This window comes from Eupeodes corollae, chromosome 3 (genome assembly GCF_945859685.1).
Source record: "Eupeodes corollae chromosome 3, idEupCoro1.1, whole genome shotgun sequence".
Taxonomy (NCBI): domain Eukaryota; kingdom Metazoa; phylum Arthropoda; class Insecta; order Diptera; family Syrphidae; genus Eupeodes; species Eupeodes corollae.
This window is the reverse complement of record NC_079149.1, coordinates 127,053,135-127,069,523: the sequence shown is the minus strand read 5'-3', so window position 1 is coordinate 127,069,523 and position 16,389 is coordinate 127,053,135. Positions and strand designations below refer to the sequence as shown.

Below are 16,389 nucleotides of genomic sequence, written 5' to 3'. Positions count from 1 at the left end.
CCTTTTCTATATCCCTCATCACCTCACTAATTACGGGCACTTTGAACCAATGTCCAGAATTCTTCGTCACTGCAACGCTGCTATGGTAGTTTTCGATTTCAACATTTCCAAATCCCATCTGAAAGATACCCTTTACTTTTTCCCTTTTTGAGTCCGAATCCCCTGTCCCCTGTAATTTTAAGTTAAGTAAAATCAAAATTGTTAGTTCTTGTACATTAAAGAGCTTTGATGTGGGCCTTAGGGCCCACATGAATTAATGTTGAAAACTGATAACAAGAATTGCAAAAAAAAAAAAAAAAAAAAAAAAAAAAAAATGTTAAGCTAGTTTTAAGTTAAGTTAAGTTATGATAGCTTGTATTAAGCTAAATAAAAAAAAAAAAAAAAAAAAAAAAAAAAAAAAATAAAAAAAAAAAATAAACTTTGGGCTTAATTATTAAGGCTTAAGGGGTGAAGAAAGACATACAGACAGACTGGCGGATGGAATGGTCTCACCCACTTTGTTAAAATCGTTACCATAGTAATGCTGTGTGTGATTAAAATCTCGAGTTCAAATCTTTTACAAATGCAATACTTGCAATAAAGTTAATATATTCATTATGCAGGTTAAAATGAGAAAGGGTATCGGAGACAGGACAGAGCCCTGAGGCACACCGGCACTTATCCAATTCTAATTGTATTAAACAATCTGAAAAATCCTTCAACAAAAAAGCGATTTATCAAAATAGATGAACCGCATTTTCGATACCAGAGCCTGCTGATTCCAAACTCTATTAAATGCTTTTAAAAGTTTCCTATATTACCCTTAATTATTTTAAAGTTAAGTAATTCTGCCTCTTAGCATTTCTAAGGTTCGATTAAAATTTATCAATGAAGTTCACTTTACTAAATCTGAATAAAAAACAGAAATCAAACATTTTTACTTAAGCAGTCCATATTTCAGATTTAACTATTTAAGATCTTCCTTAATTCTTAAAGTCATTCTTTTGTTACATTTTATGTAAAAATTTCCACTGACACAATTTAAGACTTCCATACAAAAAATAAACCTTCTAAAAGCTTTTTCTTGAGTCTGTAAACGATTTTGTAATTCATATGTAAATCATACGTTTCTTTCCAGCCCACACAAAAACCTTGACTTAATTCTTCTAAAAAATCAAAAGAAAAAAATTCAAGCATCACCGAAAAAATACGAAAAAGGCATTCAAAAACCATTTACCTATACTATTAACCCAGTAAAAGAGATTATAATGGCTGTCAACAGGATTATGTCAGTAAAACATCAGCAAGGATTTCTTAAAGAACTTCGTTTTTCCATTTCTCAGTGATTTGCGATTTTGTTGTTGTGGGAGAAAAAGATAAAAGCAATCCTTACTTATACAAAGGAAATTCTTCAAAGTCATATTTCTCACTCTTTTTTTGCTGAATCCTTCAGACAACATAGCGCCATCTTTGTGGACGTACACACATAGAAGACTTTCGTCAGACATAAATGAAGAAAAAGAAAACGAAAAAGAATATTTAAAACGCACAAATGTTCGTTCATCGGATATCCTGTGAGCTGTGAGTGACTGTGCTGTTGCTGTATGATGTGTGATGAACAACCGAACGAAATCATCCCATCCGCTTGCTATATTATGATGGGGTCCTGTTATAAGACAGAGTTTGCATAAATTTCAGAAGGACGAAAAACAGAATCTAGATGGAGGGTAAAACCTTCGCTATTATAATTTCATTGAGAGAATATTTGAATTGAGAACGTGTGTATATGGCGTATGAATGACGTATGCATGATTTTTCACATGTTGAATTTTTGAATTACCAACAGTAAAAGAGGATGAAGTGGATGATGGGTAAAATACGAAAAGGGGAAGCTAATGGATATTTTCTTTGTGTTCGTTTCATCGATAAAAGATCAAAAAAAGGAAAATGTAATTAAATTAAAAATCATATTCATGAAGTGAGAATGTCAGTGTTGAAAATTCGAGACACCTAATGTCATTGTCATGTGCATTTTTAAGAGACTTTGTTGGCATGATAATGGATTCATTTGAAAGTACATACATATGTAAAAATGTCACAATTTAATGTAATTATCAGTGGTACTCTTAAAGGGCAAACTTCTTCAGTAAAAATAGAAAAAAAGCTCATTGACTTTTTCACCCGGGCGCCATTTAAAATTAAAGTAAGTCCTAAATGTTTATTGAAAGCTGTTAAGGTATTTTAATTTCACAGTTTAACTGATTTATCAACGATTTTCTTAAGAATAATCTTAAAAAAAAATCATAATAAAGAAGCTCATTATATTTTTTAGATCTTACCCAGGCGCCATTTAATGTCGACTCAAATGCTTTATAAATGTTAAGACATTTACATTGATATTGAATTAACATTTTGTTTACATTGATATGAGATCAATAAAATGAAATATGATTAAATTTAAAACCATATTCATCAAGTGAGGATTTCACTGTTGAAAATCTCACCCGGGCGCCATTTAATACCAACTTAAATACATACTGTTTCTTCATGACAATTAAGGCAGTTAAGGTAGATTTATATTTTTTTAAGTTTATCAACAACATTTCAAGAACAAAACTTCATAGAATTGAAAAACATAAGATATTTAATTGCGTGTTCCCGAAGTGAGTTTCCAAGAACTCAACGTTACAACTAACAATCATCTGTCAAAAGGTACTTACAAAGTACAAACCCAAAATGTGTAACACATTTTTAATGTCTTCATTAATTCAATGTAAAAAATCTCAAGCTACATGGATACGAAGAAGTACTACGAGTTAAACTGGATAATTTATGAATTGCAAAATATAAGACCATTCAAAATGAATACTCGTCGTAGATTAAAAAATGTATTTAACATAATTCTTATGGCTTGTTCACATCAATGCAAAATAATTAGTTTATTCACTTTGTTTGACTGACTCTTATGATTATGGTTGGATTTTTTGTATTGTTATAGAAATGTGATAATTTGATCACGTGTTGAAATGCAGGTAACCACGTACTCGTAAATAATGTGTGCTCTCCCATAATTTGATATTATAATTTTGCATTACAACAATGCTGTAAAAAATAAGATTGTTTTCTATAGTTGGAGAGCTTGAGATTACTTGGGAAAGTCATTTGGGGAATTTTTTAACTCGCATAAAAGTAAACTACTATGTAATTTAATCCAAAAAGGTATAAATAGTTAATGATATGAAATGCTATGATATAAATTTAACATGCACCAGAGCTCATAAGAATTTTTGACTTACATTCATACTTTACTCACCATGAGCTGGATTACCATTTTGTTTAGATATATGAACATTAGGATGGTACATTACTCGTATTATGAGAAAAGAGGTGATTAAAGTTAACATTATGGCAATTTATGAATGAAGTGAAGTAATTTATGACTTTTGCCTTTTTTTAGATCAAAGAAGTACCTATACTTAGGAAGCTTAGATGAGACGATAGCTAAGTGTAAGTGGTATGATGAGTATGTTGGTCATAGTTTAAGTCTTAACTTTTAGATGAAAAACATTTTTACTGTAGATAGTGATGAAATTTTAATTACGCTTGGATATCAATTTTGACATCTTCAAAACAAAATAAATACACACCAATGTCTTTCTGACATAATTATGTACTATAGATACTTCGTAGGTTTTGAACTATACCACTACCGATTACGAATAAAACATAGAAGGTTATGTTTAGAAGATTTTTATATCAGTAATTTCACAGTAGTAGTACCCGTGGAATGATGGTTAGTGCATTGGACTATCATGCGAGAGGTCTTGCGTTCGATCCCCGCCTGTGCCACCTTAAGTTTTATTCACGTGTACTGTCTCTTGCGAGGAAAAACAGAGGTATATCCAACGTTGTACTGAGACTTTTACCCATGGAGGCAATTGACATTTACACCACACAATTCAATAATTCACTGAATAATCCATATTATCCAGTGCATTGGAAGATCGCTGTGGTTCATCCTCTCCCGAAAAAGGGAAAGGACAACTCCAACCCGTCTAAACTTCGGTCGATAAGTCTTCTTCCGAGTATTAGCAAAGTTTTCGAAAAGATCATCAATAGGGCTGTAGACAACAAAATAATTCCGGATAAACAGTTCGGGTTCAAGGCGGGTCATAAAACAATTCATCCTGCGTCTAAACTCGTTTCTGATATCTAATGTACAGGTGCTGTTCTGGTTGATTTGGAAAGGGCATTTGACACTGCGTATGGTTAGAGGGTCTTTACCTAAAACTGAGCAGGTTTGGCATAAGCATTGTTATATACTTTATGATATGCTTAACAGTAGAAAGTTTGTTGTCAAAAGTGGCAATGTAACTTCTACCACAACATTCTCAATTAAAAATGCTCTTCAACAGGGAGCGGTGAATTCGCCGATTCTCTTCAGCATTTACACCAGCGATCTGATAGGTAGTCTTACAAAGGCAATTGCGTACGCTGACGATCTAATTGCGTACAGAACGGCCCGAAAGGTTGAGGTTATAAGAATTCTCTTGTCTTTCGACAAGATTCTGCGATATTGCGACGACTGGAAACTGAAAATAAATGTCCAGAAGTCGGAGACAATTCTGTTCCGGACGCCGGCCGTTGGCTAGGTCCACGAGAAATACGTGGCCGTGGCAGTCGGCTTGACCTTGATAGAAGTTAATTTGCTACATGACCCTCACACGGCCAATGATCGTTTATGGTTTCCCTGTGTGGTTCAACGTTGCCCCTTCCCAGATGGAGAAGTTTGGGGTGTTCAAGTGGCAGTGTTTACGGCGATATACCGGCTTATATCGAACAGCCGAATCTTCTTATGTGCATTACTATTCCAATGAAGTCCTATACAATGGAGTTCGAATCAACAGAATTGACAATTTCGTGATAAAACTCGTTCGAGGTCACATTGCAAAAGCTATGTCTTCCACCAACAATTTAATTTTCCGGCGTTCTATCCGAACGACGAGTATTTTGAAAGTACACGCTTGAGCGGCCTCATTCCACCAGAGGCATTCCTTTTTTTAAACAAACGCGGTCTGATACAGGTTAGATTGGGATCGTATGGGACCATTAAGTTAGTTGTAAGTTATGGTTATTTAGGCTAGTTTTATGAATTTGTGTCTAGCATCAAGATTAAATTAATTAAAATTAATACAAAAAAAGATGCGTTGGACTGTCATGCGAGAGGTTTTGGGTTCGATTTCTGCCTGTGTCACCTTAAGTTTTTCATGGGTACTGCCTCTTGCGAGGAATTGGCAAATTCTCAAAGTGTAATTCTTGTTATGAAAAATTGCTCTCTCAAATTAGCCGTTCGGATTTGGCATATAAACTGAAGGTCCCCTCCATTCTTGCAATTACTAGCACACAGGCATGGTTGAGAGTTGTAGGTCACTAGACCCTGGTTCTCTACGGACTCTTGCGCCACCTAATTTATTTTTATTGCACATCTGTATCATTATTAAACTTAAGAGTAAAAACTATCTATTAAAGATAAAAGTAAAAGCTATGCATCATTCCAAGGGTTCAAAAATATATTTAAATTCGGATAGGTTTAGTTTTATACTCTGCTCTTTATGATCTCGTTTCGTAAGAACCCGTTATTTTAAAATCCTATGTTTTTAATCCATTTCCTTCTTGCAACCGCTTTTTCAATCAAAACCAGTAGTTAAGGGATTTATAAAAACGAGATATATTAGGATTTTAAACCAGATGGATTTCAAAAGATGGATATAAAAAAAGGAACAATATCTAAGCAGACGGGATTTAAAACTTTTTTTTCATATAGCTACGGAAGACCAATAGACAGATGTAATTTTGAGAGAAAAGGAAACTCATCTGAAATCGTAGCTATTGGTGTTAAACAAATACATTTTCTGACTTTCTGTTCGTAATCTCAAAGTATCAGTCCAAAATTCCATAAGGTTATAATATTTTGAATTGGGTTTTGAAAATTGAAAGTGACAAAGTTAAAAATGACAGTTCAAGTGAAACTACGTCATAAATCTTTTAAATATGCGTCAAAAATCAAATTAAAAAGCAATGGTTGAAAACAGCACACAGAACAGAAAGTGACTTTTACATATGATAATTATATTGACAGATGCACAAGTTATAAAAAGAAATATGTCAACAATTTTTTTCCAATCAACATTGGATAAAGGGCGTTATGTTTCTAGTTCATCCTACATCGAATATGCAAAATACCAAATTGTCATCAAAATAAAGTTTGAGCTTCTATGATGTTTTTGGAGTTGAACCAAAACACAAAATTAATTTTTTGAATTCTATCAAATGATGGTTACAATATTTTGTATTAAATGGAGTCTCTATGAACCTAATATTCTAGTTTTTTTTAAGTTCTTGGTTAGAAAACAACTTTTTTTAAGTTCATTAAAATTTGGTATAACGTCACAAATATTCACAATAACAATGAACTATTGTGATTGTTGGTTACATAAGAACCGTCTTATAGCTAGAATCAACATTAAATGGATTTAACGTTAATTTTTACACTCGGTTAACTTTAAGTAAAACAAAAAGTAAACTGCTTAAATTTTTCTATTTTCCCTAACTTTTAAAAATTATATTTATAGTACAAATAACCTTAAAAGCTTATTTCCAAGAAAAAAGGAACAGATTTGTATTAAATTGGCATTTGAGTATCTGTCACATTAAAGTAACAATTCTAACACTTTTGAAAGCTTTGTAATAAAAGGTTAAAAACGTGTCATAATCTTACAAGAAAATTCTGAGCTGAAATAATAAGGAATACATTTTTGTAAATACTATGAAGAAAATATTCGTTATTCTAAAGTTTCATTAATTGCCACGATTTCAAATCAATTTTGTTAAAGCAGTAATATACCTCTCGATATGATAAGCTGACAAATTTGGTTTTTGGAAACAATTCGGTAATTAAGGGTCAACAAGTTAACGTAGGCCCGTTAAACTTCAAAGTTTCTAATTCAGTAAATTCATAATGCTAAGTCTTATAATGCATTAATGAAGTTCATAATGACTTGAACTTGAATGCATTAAAAACAGTTGACATTTTAAGAACTTTTCATCCCATGATTTAAACAGCACAGTTGCAATTTTAAATTTAAATCTTGAAAAAGTCAAAAAGTGGGACTTTTGAATATAAATTCACTGTCTACAGCTTGGCCATCAACTGATTGAAAATCGCTATAATTGTCAACATTTATCGGTATCAAACCATCACATGCAGAAACATTAAAATCACCCGAAATTTCTTCAAAATGTATCCTGAAAAGAAAATATGAATGGTAAGAAATCAAAATATCAATTGACTACCTTCTCAGAAATTCATAAGTTTATCAAATCATTACATATATTTTGAAGATTAAATCATTCGTTTTGACTTCTTGTAACTTCCGATGAAGCCCAATATTGAAGAAACACGTAGTTACTGATTCAGGTAACTATGATGATTTTCCAAAAACTAAAATTTCAAAACATTTGTGGTTTGAGATATAATTCTGAACATTTGTTGCAACAATTTTGGTATTGCTCAAAGTTTGAATAAATTGTAAAAGGGCTCAAAGCTTCTAACTGACTACGAAATACCCCCATTTTTAATCACTTCCTAGATATCTCCATTAATACAAAAGAAAAACAAAAATCTTAGTGTTTTTTAAAAAATAATTTGTCATCATTCGACAGAATTCTTATTCTTATTGTTTAAAAAGAAATTAGAAAAATAATAATTACAAAGAAAATGAGAACAAACAAAGAATTTTACAAAGGTACAACAAAAACCGCAAACTTCGATCACTCAATGTGGTGCTCCATAGCCTGTGCTGGGAGTAGGTGGTAGCGCAGGCTGTTGTGGTGCTCCATATTCTCCAGATGGTGGTGGAGATATACTATTTGGATATGGACCAGTTTCTTCCTTCTAAAAAATTAAACGAAGAAAAATACCAAAAACAATATTAACTCCTACAACATTAGAGGTCTTAAACGAAAAAGAAGAACTTTACCTGAGTCTTATAACGGATGAAATAGACTTCTGGTTTACTGGGCTGAGTTGGAGCTGGAGTTGGGATCACGAGGTCAGGTTGTTCGTCGGGCTTCTTGACCAAGACGTACACCAAAGTCTTTTCTTCATTCTGTTGGATTTGTGGAATTACTGGAGCCCTTGGGGCAGGTGGCGATGGAGCCTTGATAAATACGATCTTGTAATGTTTTTGCGGTGGTGGAACCACAATTGGTTTTCTGTAAAAACAAACAACAACAAAATGAAATAAAAAGTGAAGACAGAAAAGACAATAGCATGTAATTAAATCGGGCACCAAAGTCGGAAGCTAGTAATAAATCTCTTCGTTGATACTTCTTGTATAGTTCAGTCTATATACTTGAAGTACTTGTGCTTTAAAAAAGGTTTTACCGTGCGGCACAAAAACAACTAAACCCTATAATTATGGCACTTAGATAATTTTAGTCACACTTCGGTGATTTGTGTTGCTTCTTCAGTACTTTTTGTTGTTGTTGCTGTATGTCGTGACTCTTTTTAAGGTATTTTGGTTTAGGTTGACTTTATTTAAACCGACTTTCGTGAAGTGAACGAAATGGGACCGCCTGCAGGTACACATTTGTGGTTTAGATAGACTTTTACTTTCTAAGGCACGAGCCGGTAATTTTGTGGGATGTTATAGTTGTTAGTAACATGCGCAGCGGTAAAACAAATTGAACAAAAAACTTCCTGATAAACATACGACGGTGACGGTATAAGTACATTCGACACTCTTTAGATTGGACGCATTTGTTTTTAGTGTTATTTTCTTGCATTTTGTTCAACTTACCAAAGCCGCATCAAATTTGAATACTTTTCACCAAATGGAACCTTAAACTCTTCCGTATAGAAAGGTAAATGTGCGATGTAATTAGTGCAATGGCATCATAGATACAATTTTTGTTGGAAATTTATTTTTATATTTAAACACAGAGTGAAGGGTCTTTTGAAAGTGACTTTTTTTCATAGAGTCGGTAAAAGTAATTTTGAGTTTGAGTTTAGTGATGACCATAACTGCTTTTTTAATTGCAACTTCGGTTATTCCTTTTTGAATGCTGATTATTAAAATTTATTTTTAATAATTGTTTCATTGAAATAAATACAACTATGCCGATAATACTGAGTTTTTCCAAAACTGGTCTTAGATAAAAACTAAATTTAGAGAAACTTCGAGCATTTGATTTTTAACATTGATTTAGATGTCAATTAATTGCAAATAATTTTTGAAAAATAGTTGGTCAACTTATGTTTCCAAGATTTCTGAGAATTTTCTCAGAACGATTGACAAACAAAGAAAAGGAAATATAAACACAATTCACTTTTAATTTTCACTTAGCAATCAAATTGGCTTTACATTTCATTTCATGCTTTTCGAGTTGTGTGAGAGAATTTCTGAGAAATCGAATTTTACAAATATTGTTCTCAGATTTCTGACAGTAAAAGTGAGAAATTTGTAAGATAAAACTTGTTTATATTTCTAAGGTTATGGAAATACCTGAGATCATTAAAATATAGACTGACAAAATAACTTTATCGACGCTTACTAGTAAATTCATTTGTTTGTACGAAAAATTCACCAATACCCCTTGTGGACAATGTTTTGTTTTCAGAAACCAATTTGCTCTTTTCTAAGGGATTTTGATGTTCTTACACTCGAATCCGACTCAAAAATCACTTTATCATGTCAGGTTTTTAAGATATTACCGTTTGCAATCCAAAACACATAACAAAGAATTTTTGAGGGTATTATAATTCATAGAGTAGTTTTTGGAAATTCGTGATCTATCGTCTACATCTTCGGTTAAATCATTTAAAGTAGATGTTTCAAAAAATATTCGAAAACTATTTGTAAGAAAGATAGCACCTATCTTACATATATCATAAGGAACTGCTGAAATGTTTCTTCTGAAAAACCTTTTAACAGAAGAATAATTGTTTGATTTTTTAACGAATACCTTGTATTTAAAATATACATTTTTTAAATAGATACAAAAAAACATTGAAATGGGTGAATTTAAAAAGGATATACTCGTACATAATTAAAACCGAAATTCGGATTTAAAAGCTGAACTAAAAAAGAAAACCAAAGCGTATACTTCCAAACAAGAAAAGTATTAACTTTAAGGTTTCTCAAAACTTCATATCGAATTAAATGAAGACTGATAACTTATGAGAATTTCCACGAAATTTAGCAAGATACTAAATTGATGTAATCTGTATCTTAGAAGGCAAAGATTTATTCTTTGCGAAATTATCATATTATTAAGTGTTAAGAATATAAATATATGTTACCCTAACATTATTAAAGCTATTTTGGAAAGTCCATAAGGTTTTTAAACAGACAGATTTACAAAAATGGGGTTATATAAAAATTACAAAACTGAGGTTACACAAAAATTACAAGAAGATATTCGACTTCAGAACAACTTAATACCTTAAGAAAATGTTATTTTCTTTATGGGATAGAAACCAAATTTAAGCATAGACGACAGCTTGTTACTTGAATAGTAAATTGCATGGAAAGAACGAAAAGGCTGATTAAATCATCTGTAGACAAAAATCAACCAAATACTTATTTCAACTCTAGTTTTCAGAACAATTATATCATGAATGATCATTTTCCAAGTTCAAAATAAATAGTAAGCTATTTCCATTAAATCAAGACTATTTAAACCTTTTTTTCTTAATACGAAAGCTAAAAAATGTATGTTTTGTATAGAAACGGCAGGAGAAGTATGAAGCACACTTCTTAATAGAAAAATAAAATATGCAAGTGCATTAGAAATACAACATTCAAAATATTAGGTAGAGTAAATTTCAACAACTACAAATTTTTTTGAAGCTTACCTCCGAAACTGCTAAAATTAAAAAAATTATAGCTAAGATCGTGGCGCCTTTATAAAAAGAAACTATCACCACTCATATAAAATTTGGGATGAAAACTGTGATTTAAAAAATCGTCATTCCATAAATTATAAACTGTTTACATACAAAAATTATCCACTATAATTTTTGTTTTACTATTTTGCACTAAACTTTTAAATGTTCTACCAGCTTTTTGGTTTCTAATAACGACTTAACTAATATTCAATGCTAATAACAGCTTTGTTATCAATGTTCGAAATAGTGTCTTAAAAAAGAAATTTCAACATAATATTCAAAGTCTTTTCGTTTTCTACGTAAGATGAACTCCATTTTCAATTTCTTCCAAGATCTTGTGTTTTAAATTTAAAGGAAATCATTCAGAGCCTAAATGCTTTTACATTGAGATGCAAAATAAAAGTTTTTTAGTCAAAATTAAAGAAATCATCAGAAATTAATAGACGCATAGCTAAATTCAGAACTTTTTGCTCAAATTATATACAAAGAGTTCTTGGCCAAAATTACAATTTTGTACTAACATTAAAAAAAGTTAAGCTTAGTTAAGCTTAGAATATTTTTCTTTATTTCAGGTTTTTAAAAAAATAGGGATTGTTCAATACCTTCTCCCAGAATCTTTGCTTTGAAGTTCTTCCAAATCTATTCCAAGCTTCAACAAGTTATACAAAATCAGTTTTGTTTTACTCTACCAACAAAAACTTGAGATGAGTTACCCGAAGCATTACATCGGCGCATCTTTCTGCATCTGAATTGCATTCAGGAATATAATTTTTATTTTCAAATCCGGTTTCAAAAAGAAAAAAATTAAACCTCATGAGAAGCTTAAAATAATTTAACGATGTTATTTTGTTTTGTTGCAATAACATTATCTCAATTAAATTTTATTAAGCAACAATTTGTTGCATCTGCTGACGATAATCTCATTTTGAGGACAAGGTTGTTTCCTTTCGCTGTACATAAGACATAACATCTGAATGTTATCTTCACCGACTGCGAATGGTCATTTAATGCACACGCATAATAAATTTTGCAAAATCATCCATAATATTTAATGCTAATGGAACATCTTGTTATATAGAATAATATTGACTGCGTATTGGGTTATAAAAATAAAAAAACAATATTACGTTTTTAATATGGTTAACTTTTGAAAGTAAAAAGAGATTTTTTTATAAGCACGAAGATTTCAATTATTTAAAACGTCAATTATTGCTAATATAATGCAAATATTTTAATAAAAGCGTGATAAGAAGATTATTTCTAAAAAAATGGGAAATTAATTTAATCAAGTCAAACAATTTGAAAATTTTTTCTAAATGAAGATTCAATGGAGAGTGAACAAGATCTACGTAACGTGGTGAGTCGAAAATGAAAAATTACTCCAAACATCAAAAACATTGACTTTTGTAAAAAATTACTCTTGAATCAATTGAAACAAATTGAAAAGGTGTTATGCCTCCAGTTCGTACATTTACGTGCGGAGTAGAATGTAAGAATTAAAATATCAACACAGAAATAAAATTTCAAACAAGGATTTGTAGTTTCGAGATTGATATAAATTATTGTATAATTTTTGAACTTGTGAGTGACTTACAAATCTAAGACCATTCTGTTTCAAAATTGTAATGACATTTTTCAACATTTTAAACAACCTTTTGTTAGGTTATCGGCATTTTATCGGCGAATCTTTGTCCAATGGTAACTAGTAAAATAACAATTTCCTCCATTTTTTTTAAACTGTGTTTCTAAACACATCCAAAAAGTGACAGTTCACGAAGAAAAAAAACAATTCAAACAATACTTAACCTGGAAAAGAGATCTTTATAATTTTAAATGTTAGAAACTCAGAATTTGTTTGCCAGTTTCTATTTCCAAGGTTTCAGAGATTTCCTTTTTCTCAGAACGAAATTTCTCATAGAACAAATTTCTCACTTTTGATGTCAGAAATTTGTGAAGAGAATTTTTATGATTTATCAGGAATTCTCTTTCACACTATTAAAAAACGATAAAAAGAAATGTACAGATATTTGTATTACTAGGTGAAAATTAATATAGTGAGTTGTGTTTAAATTACATTCTCCTGATCAGTTAATCCGTCTCAGAAAATTCTCAGAAATCTTAGAAATATATAAACTGGCCAATTATAAGTTAACGTTATCTCTTTCTGATTTGAACTTAAGTAAAACTTTAAGAGATAGTAAGTAAATCATATATTTAACGTTATGAAATTACTTTAACAATTAAGTAAATTGTTAGACAGTTTCACGCTTACGTCAAAATGGGGTATAGCAACAGTCCGTTGTGAACCAGGGCCTAGTGACTTACAACTCTCAACCATTCCTGTGTGCGAGTACTGTTGTCAGGAATGGAAGAGACCTCCAATTTTAGGCTGAATCCGAATGGCTAGTTTGAGAAAGCACTTTTTCATAACACGCTTTAGTATGTTTCCTTAAAATGCAACAATCAAAATGGAAGTGACAAAAGTGTTTGTCAATTCTGAAGTGTTCTGAAGCATTTCGTGTCAAATTCAACATTGTCAAAAATAGGAGTTTCAATGGTACAGAATTTTTAAACCTTTTTTAACACAAAACTGCTAAGAGTAAGTTATCTGTCAAATTAATAACAAGATATTTTGGCAATACACTTCCCGAGTATCATGGAGTCTAACCAAGTTACTTTAAGCTTTAAACAGTTGTAGTTCCTAGAATATTCCTTATTTCCAATTTATCTCCTCCAAAACTTTTTGGGTTAAAGAAAAATTAGAAGACTTGGAATTATTTTTGAAACAGGAGTTAATTTTTCAGGTACGCCAACAGTGGAATTGAAATAGTTGCCAGTCGGAAAAGAGAAAGGTATGTTAAGATTTGACATATTTTTAGTGCAAAATTTTCGAAAAATAATTTTTTGTTGTCCCATAAGATTTTGGGGAAAAATCTTTGCATACTATTTTTACCAATATTAATATTATAAGCGTTGTAAAAATACTTATTGTTTTCTAATCATTAAAATTATATCAATTCCGAATATTTTTGTTTTGGCTAAACTCATAACTCAGGCCAATTTCCAAGCAATTGGCTTGAAATTTTGAATTTATCTTTAAAGTACATTCAGCTTTTAAATTTTTAAGAGTTATTTGACAATTTTGTAGGAAAATTGTAGCCTTTTTAACTTAAGAAGTGTTCCATTTGGCCAGAAATAAATTTTAGATTAATTAAAGATTTAAAAAAATAGAAGTCATCAGAAAAACACTGCACTCAGCTGATATTTCGAAATAAGTCTCTTCTAAACAATTATTACGTTAAGTTTCTGTTAAAATGTCAATTTCTTTATTAATATCTGCGAAATCCTTATCCGGTCTAATCCCTTAATTCACCTATTTTAAATCATTCGTGAACTTACATCAATAAACTTTAATTTTCACTGTTGACAGAATTTTGCAAATAACTTAAGGCAATTTAGATATTTCCTCAAAAAATGTTACAAGCCACTGTTAAACAAAACCTTTTCTTCGCTACATTATGTCAGTTTTTCTAAGTCATCTCAAGATCTCAAAAAATCTATTTAAAAAAGTATTCATAATTTCTTTTATTTTCCTACCACTTGGATCACATCCATCCTCTAATCACGTATTGCATCATTTACCTAATTATCTATTGCAAAACAAAACCCAATCGTTTGAATTAGCACTCTGCAAACCTACTTAAAACTTCACTTCAAGTTGTTAAAGTTAAAGGAAGTAACTGGCTATGTGTGGCTGACTCGGAATTTGCACTTGCACCATCAATGAAATGTTTTACTAATAACAAATTAATTTATTTACATCATGCACACATTAAGTGATGATGATGATGGTTATGTTTTTTTAGCTCGTACTAAGTTTGAAAAATACTTTCACGCTCATTTGATTCCCCACAACACAACCGACACTGTTAATACAACACTGAGGTTTTGAGATAGCCCACAAGTGTACAATATTCCAAGTATGTTATGTGTGTAAGCCTAAATTATATGCAAAAATAAATATCTGATCCATTGCAGCACTTAAAGCCTCGCTAAAAAAAAAATTGCTAAACCACACAAATTTCGTGATTTTCAAAACTTTTCACACCAACGGTTTTCATAATTTCTTCAAACACACTTTACTTTCGATTTCATCATCATTTTTGTATATCGTCACAATATATTGCTATGATGGAAAAACTTTATCGGAAGCACTCTTTAATCGGAAGTTAGTTGGTCTTCCTCTATCACTGACATAGACTCGAGAAATTTATATAGATCAAAACATCATGAAATGAGCTGAACTCACCTTGCCTCTGGATACTCAGGCTCTGGAGGTGGCACATGCACGTAGACGTGCTTGTGAATCACAGGCTGTTGTGGGGGAGGACCGTACTGTGGGGCAGGACCATTGCTGTAGCTAGGACCTGATGGAGCTGGCGCTGCATACGAGCTCTGTGATCCTCCACCAAATTGATTTGCAGCTGGAGGTTCGGGAAATCCATGTACTAGTCCCACGACCATGACTCCGAAGAGGACCTGCTGATGGAGGGATGATTTCTTTTTTAATTTTTTTTTTTTCATTTTTTGATTCGGGATATAAAATCCTTTAAGACCGTTATAATTGAATAAAACACACTATGTATCACACGTACCACTGAGTATCGTTTCATTTTGTTTGAAAAAAATTAAGGCAAAGTTTTAAGTGCTGGGGTTTCGAATGTTGTTTCACCAGAGGAGCGTGCTGGTAATTCACTGTTGAGCGCGGAACTTCTTTCTGTACGGTTGAACACTTTGGCAGTTTCTTTTATAGCCAGTACCTGTGTTGGATGGCGGTGGCGGCGTTGGCAGAGGCAGACGGATTACAATGCTCCCATAGACCAATGCACACCGGGTACCATCGTCAACCATCTATATACCTTATACCATCATCACCAACATCATCATCATCGTTGAACATCGTCGTGGTTGTCTTCTTCGTCTTCGTCAAGTTTACCACGAATTGGCTGTGTAACAAGAGCAACCGAATCACCTTCAACTATATACCTACACTACCGTTATGGCCATCATCATCATCATCATCTTTAATCTTCACCAAAATGGATATAGTGATGTACGCAACGCATACGTCATTGTTTTTACGTTTTTACAGGTGCTGTACAGTAGTATGTAAGTAGGGAAGGCTTGAGGCATCTGCAGCTTCGACTTCGACTACAGAGATATACAGCTTCATCACATCAGAAAAAGAAGAAGTGCCATCTTGTTTTTGTTTCGTTGATACAGATTCGCTTTTAATATGCGGAGGGGACTTGTTTTTCGTCCGTCTGTGGCGTCTGACGTCTCGATCGATGACCAGAGGCTTCTTGAGGGGCTTCACTTTGTTTTGTATTTTTTTCGTCTGTTGGACATCTTTTTTGGCCCCCTTAAGATGTAACATTGATTTGTAGGTCTTTGAGATA

The 16,389-nt window shown here is 32.0% G+C and overlaps 1 protein-coding gene across 2 annotated transcripts; it reads right to left on the bottom strand.

The window, feature by feature from the left end:
* Window positions 1–7,662: 7,662 nt before the first annotated feature.
* On the bottom strand, window positions 7,663–15,740 carry LOC129951591 (uncharacterized). Of its 2 annotated transcripts, none has more exons than XM_056063833.1 (4): window positions 15,586–15,740; window positions 15,240–15,472; window positions 8,019–8,253; window positions 7,663–7,933 (listed from the first exon to the last, which is right to left on the bottom strand). In XM_056063833.1, exons 1-4 carry the CDS (start codon window positions 15,601–15,603, stop codon window positions 7,814–7,816), a joined length of 606 nt encoding a protein of 201 aa, XP_055919808.1. In that variant the 5' UTR covers window positions 15,604–15,740; the 3' UTR covers window positions 7,663–7,813. The 2 variants fall into 2 exon arrangements, with proteins under 2 accessions (XP_055919808.1, XP_055919809.1); XM_056063834.1 differs by having other exon boundaries at window positions 15,240–15,469; window positions 15,586–15,719.
* Window positions 15,741–16,389: the final 649 nt, after the last annotated feature.

Excerpts from the sequence above, each read along its gene's own strand:
- LOC129951591 (XM_056063833.1), bottom strand. Across the intron at positions 8,254-15,239 it reads CCTGAGTATCCAGAGGCAAG|AAAACCAATTGTGGTTCCAC; the intron begins GTGAGTTCAGCT and ends TTGTTTTTACAG. Across the intron at positions 7,934-8,018 it reads TCATCCGTTATAAGACTCAG|AAGGAAGAAACTGGTCCATA; the intron begins GTAAAGTTCTTC and ends TTAATTTTTTAG.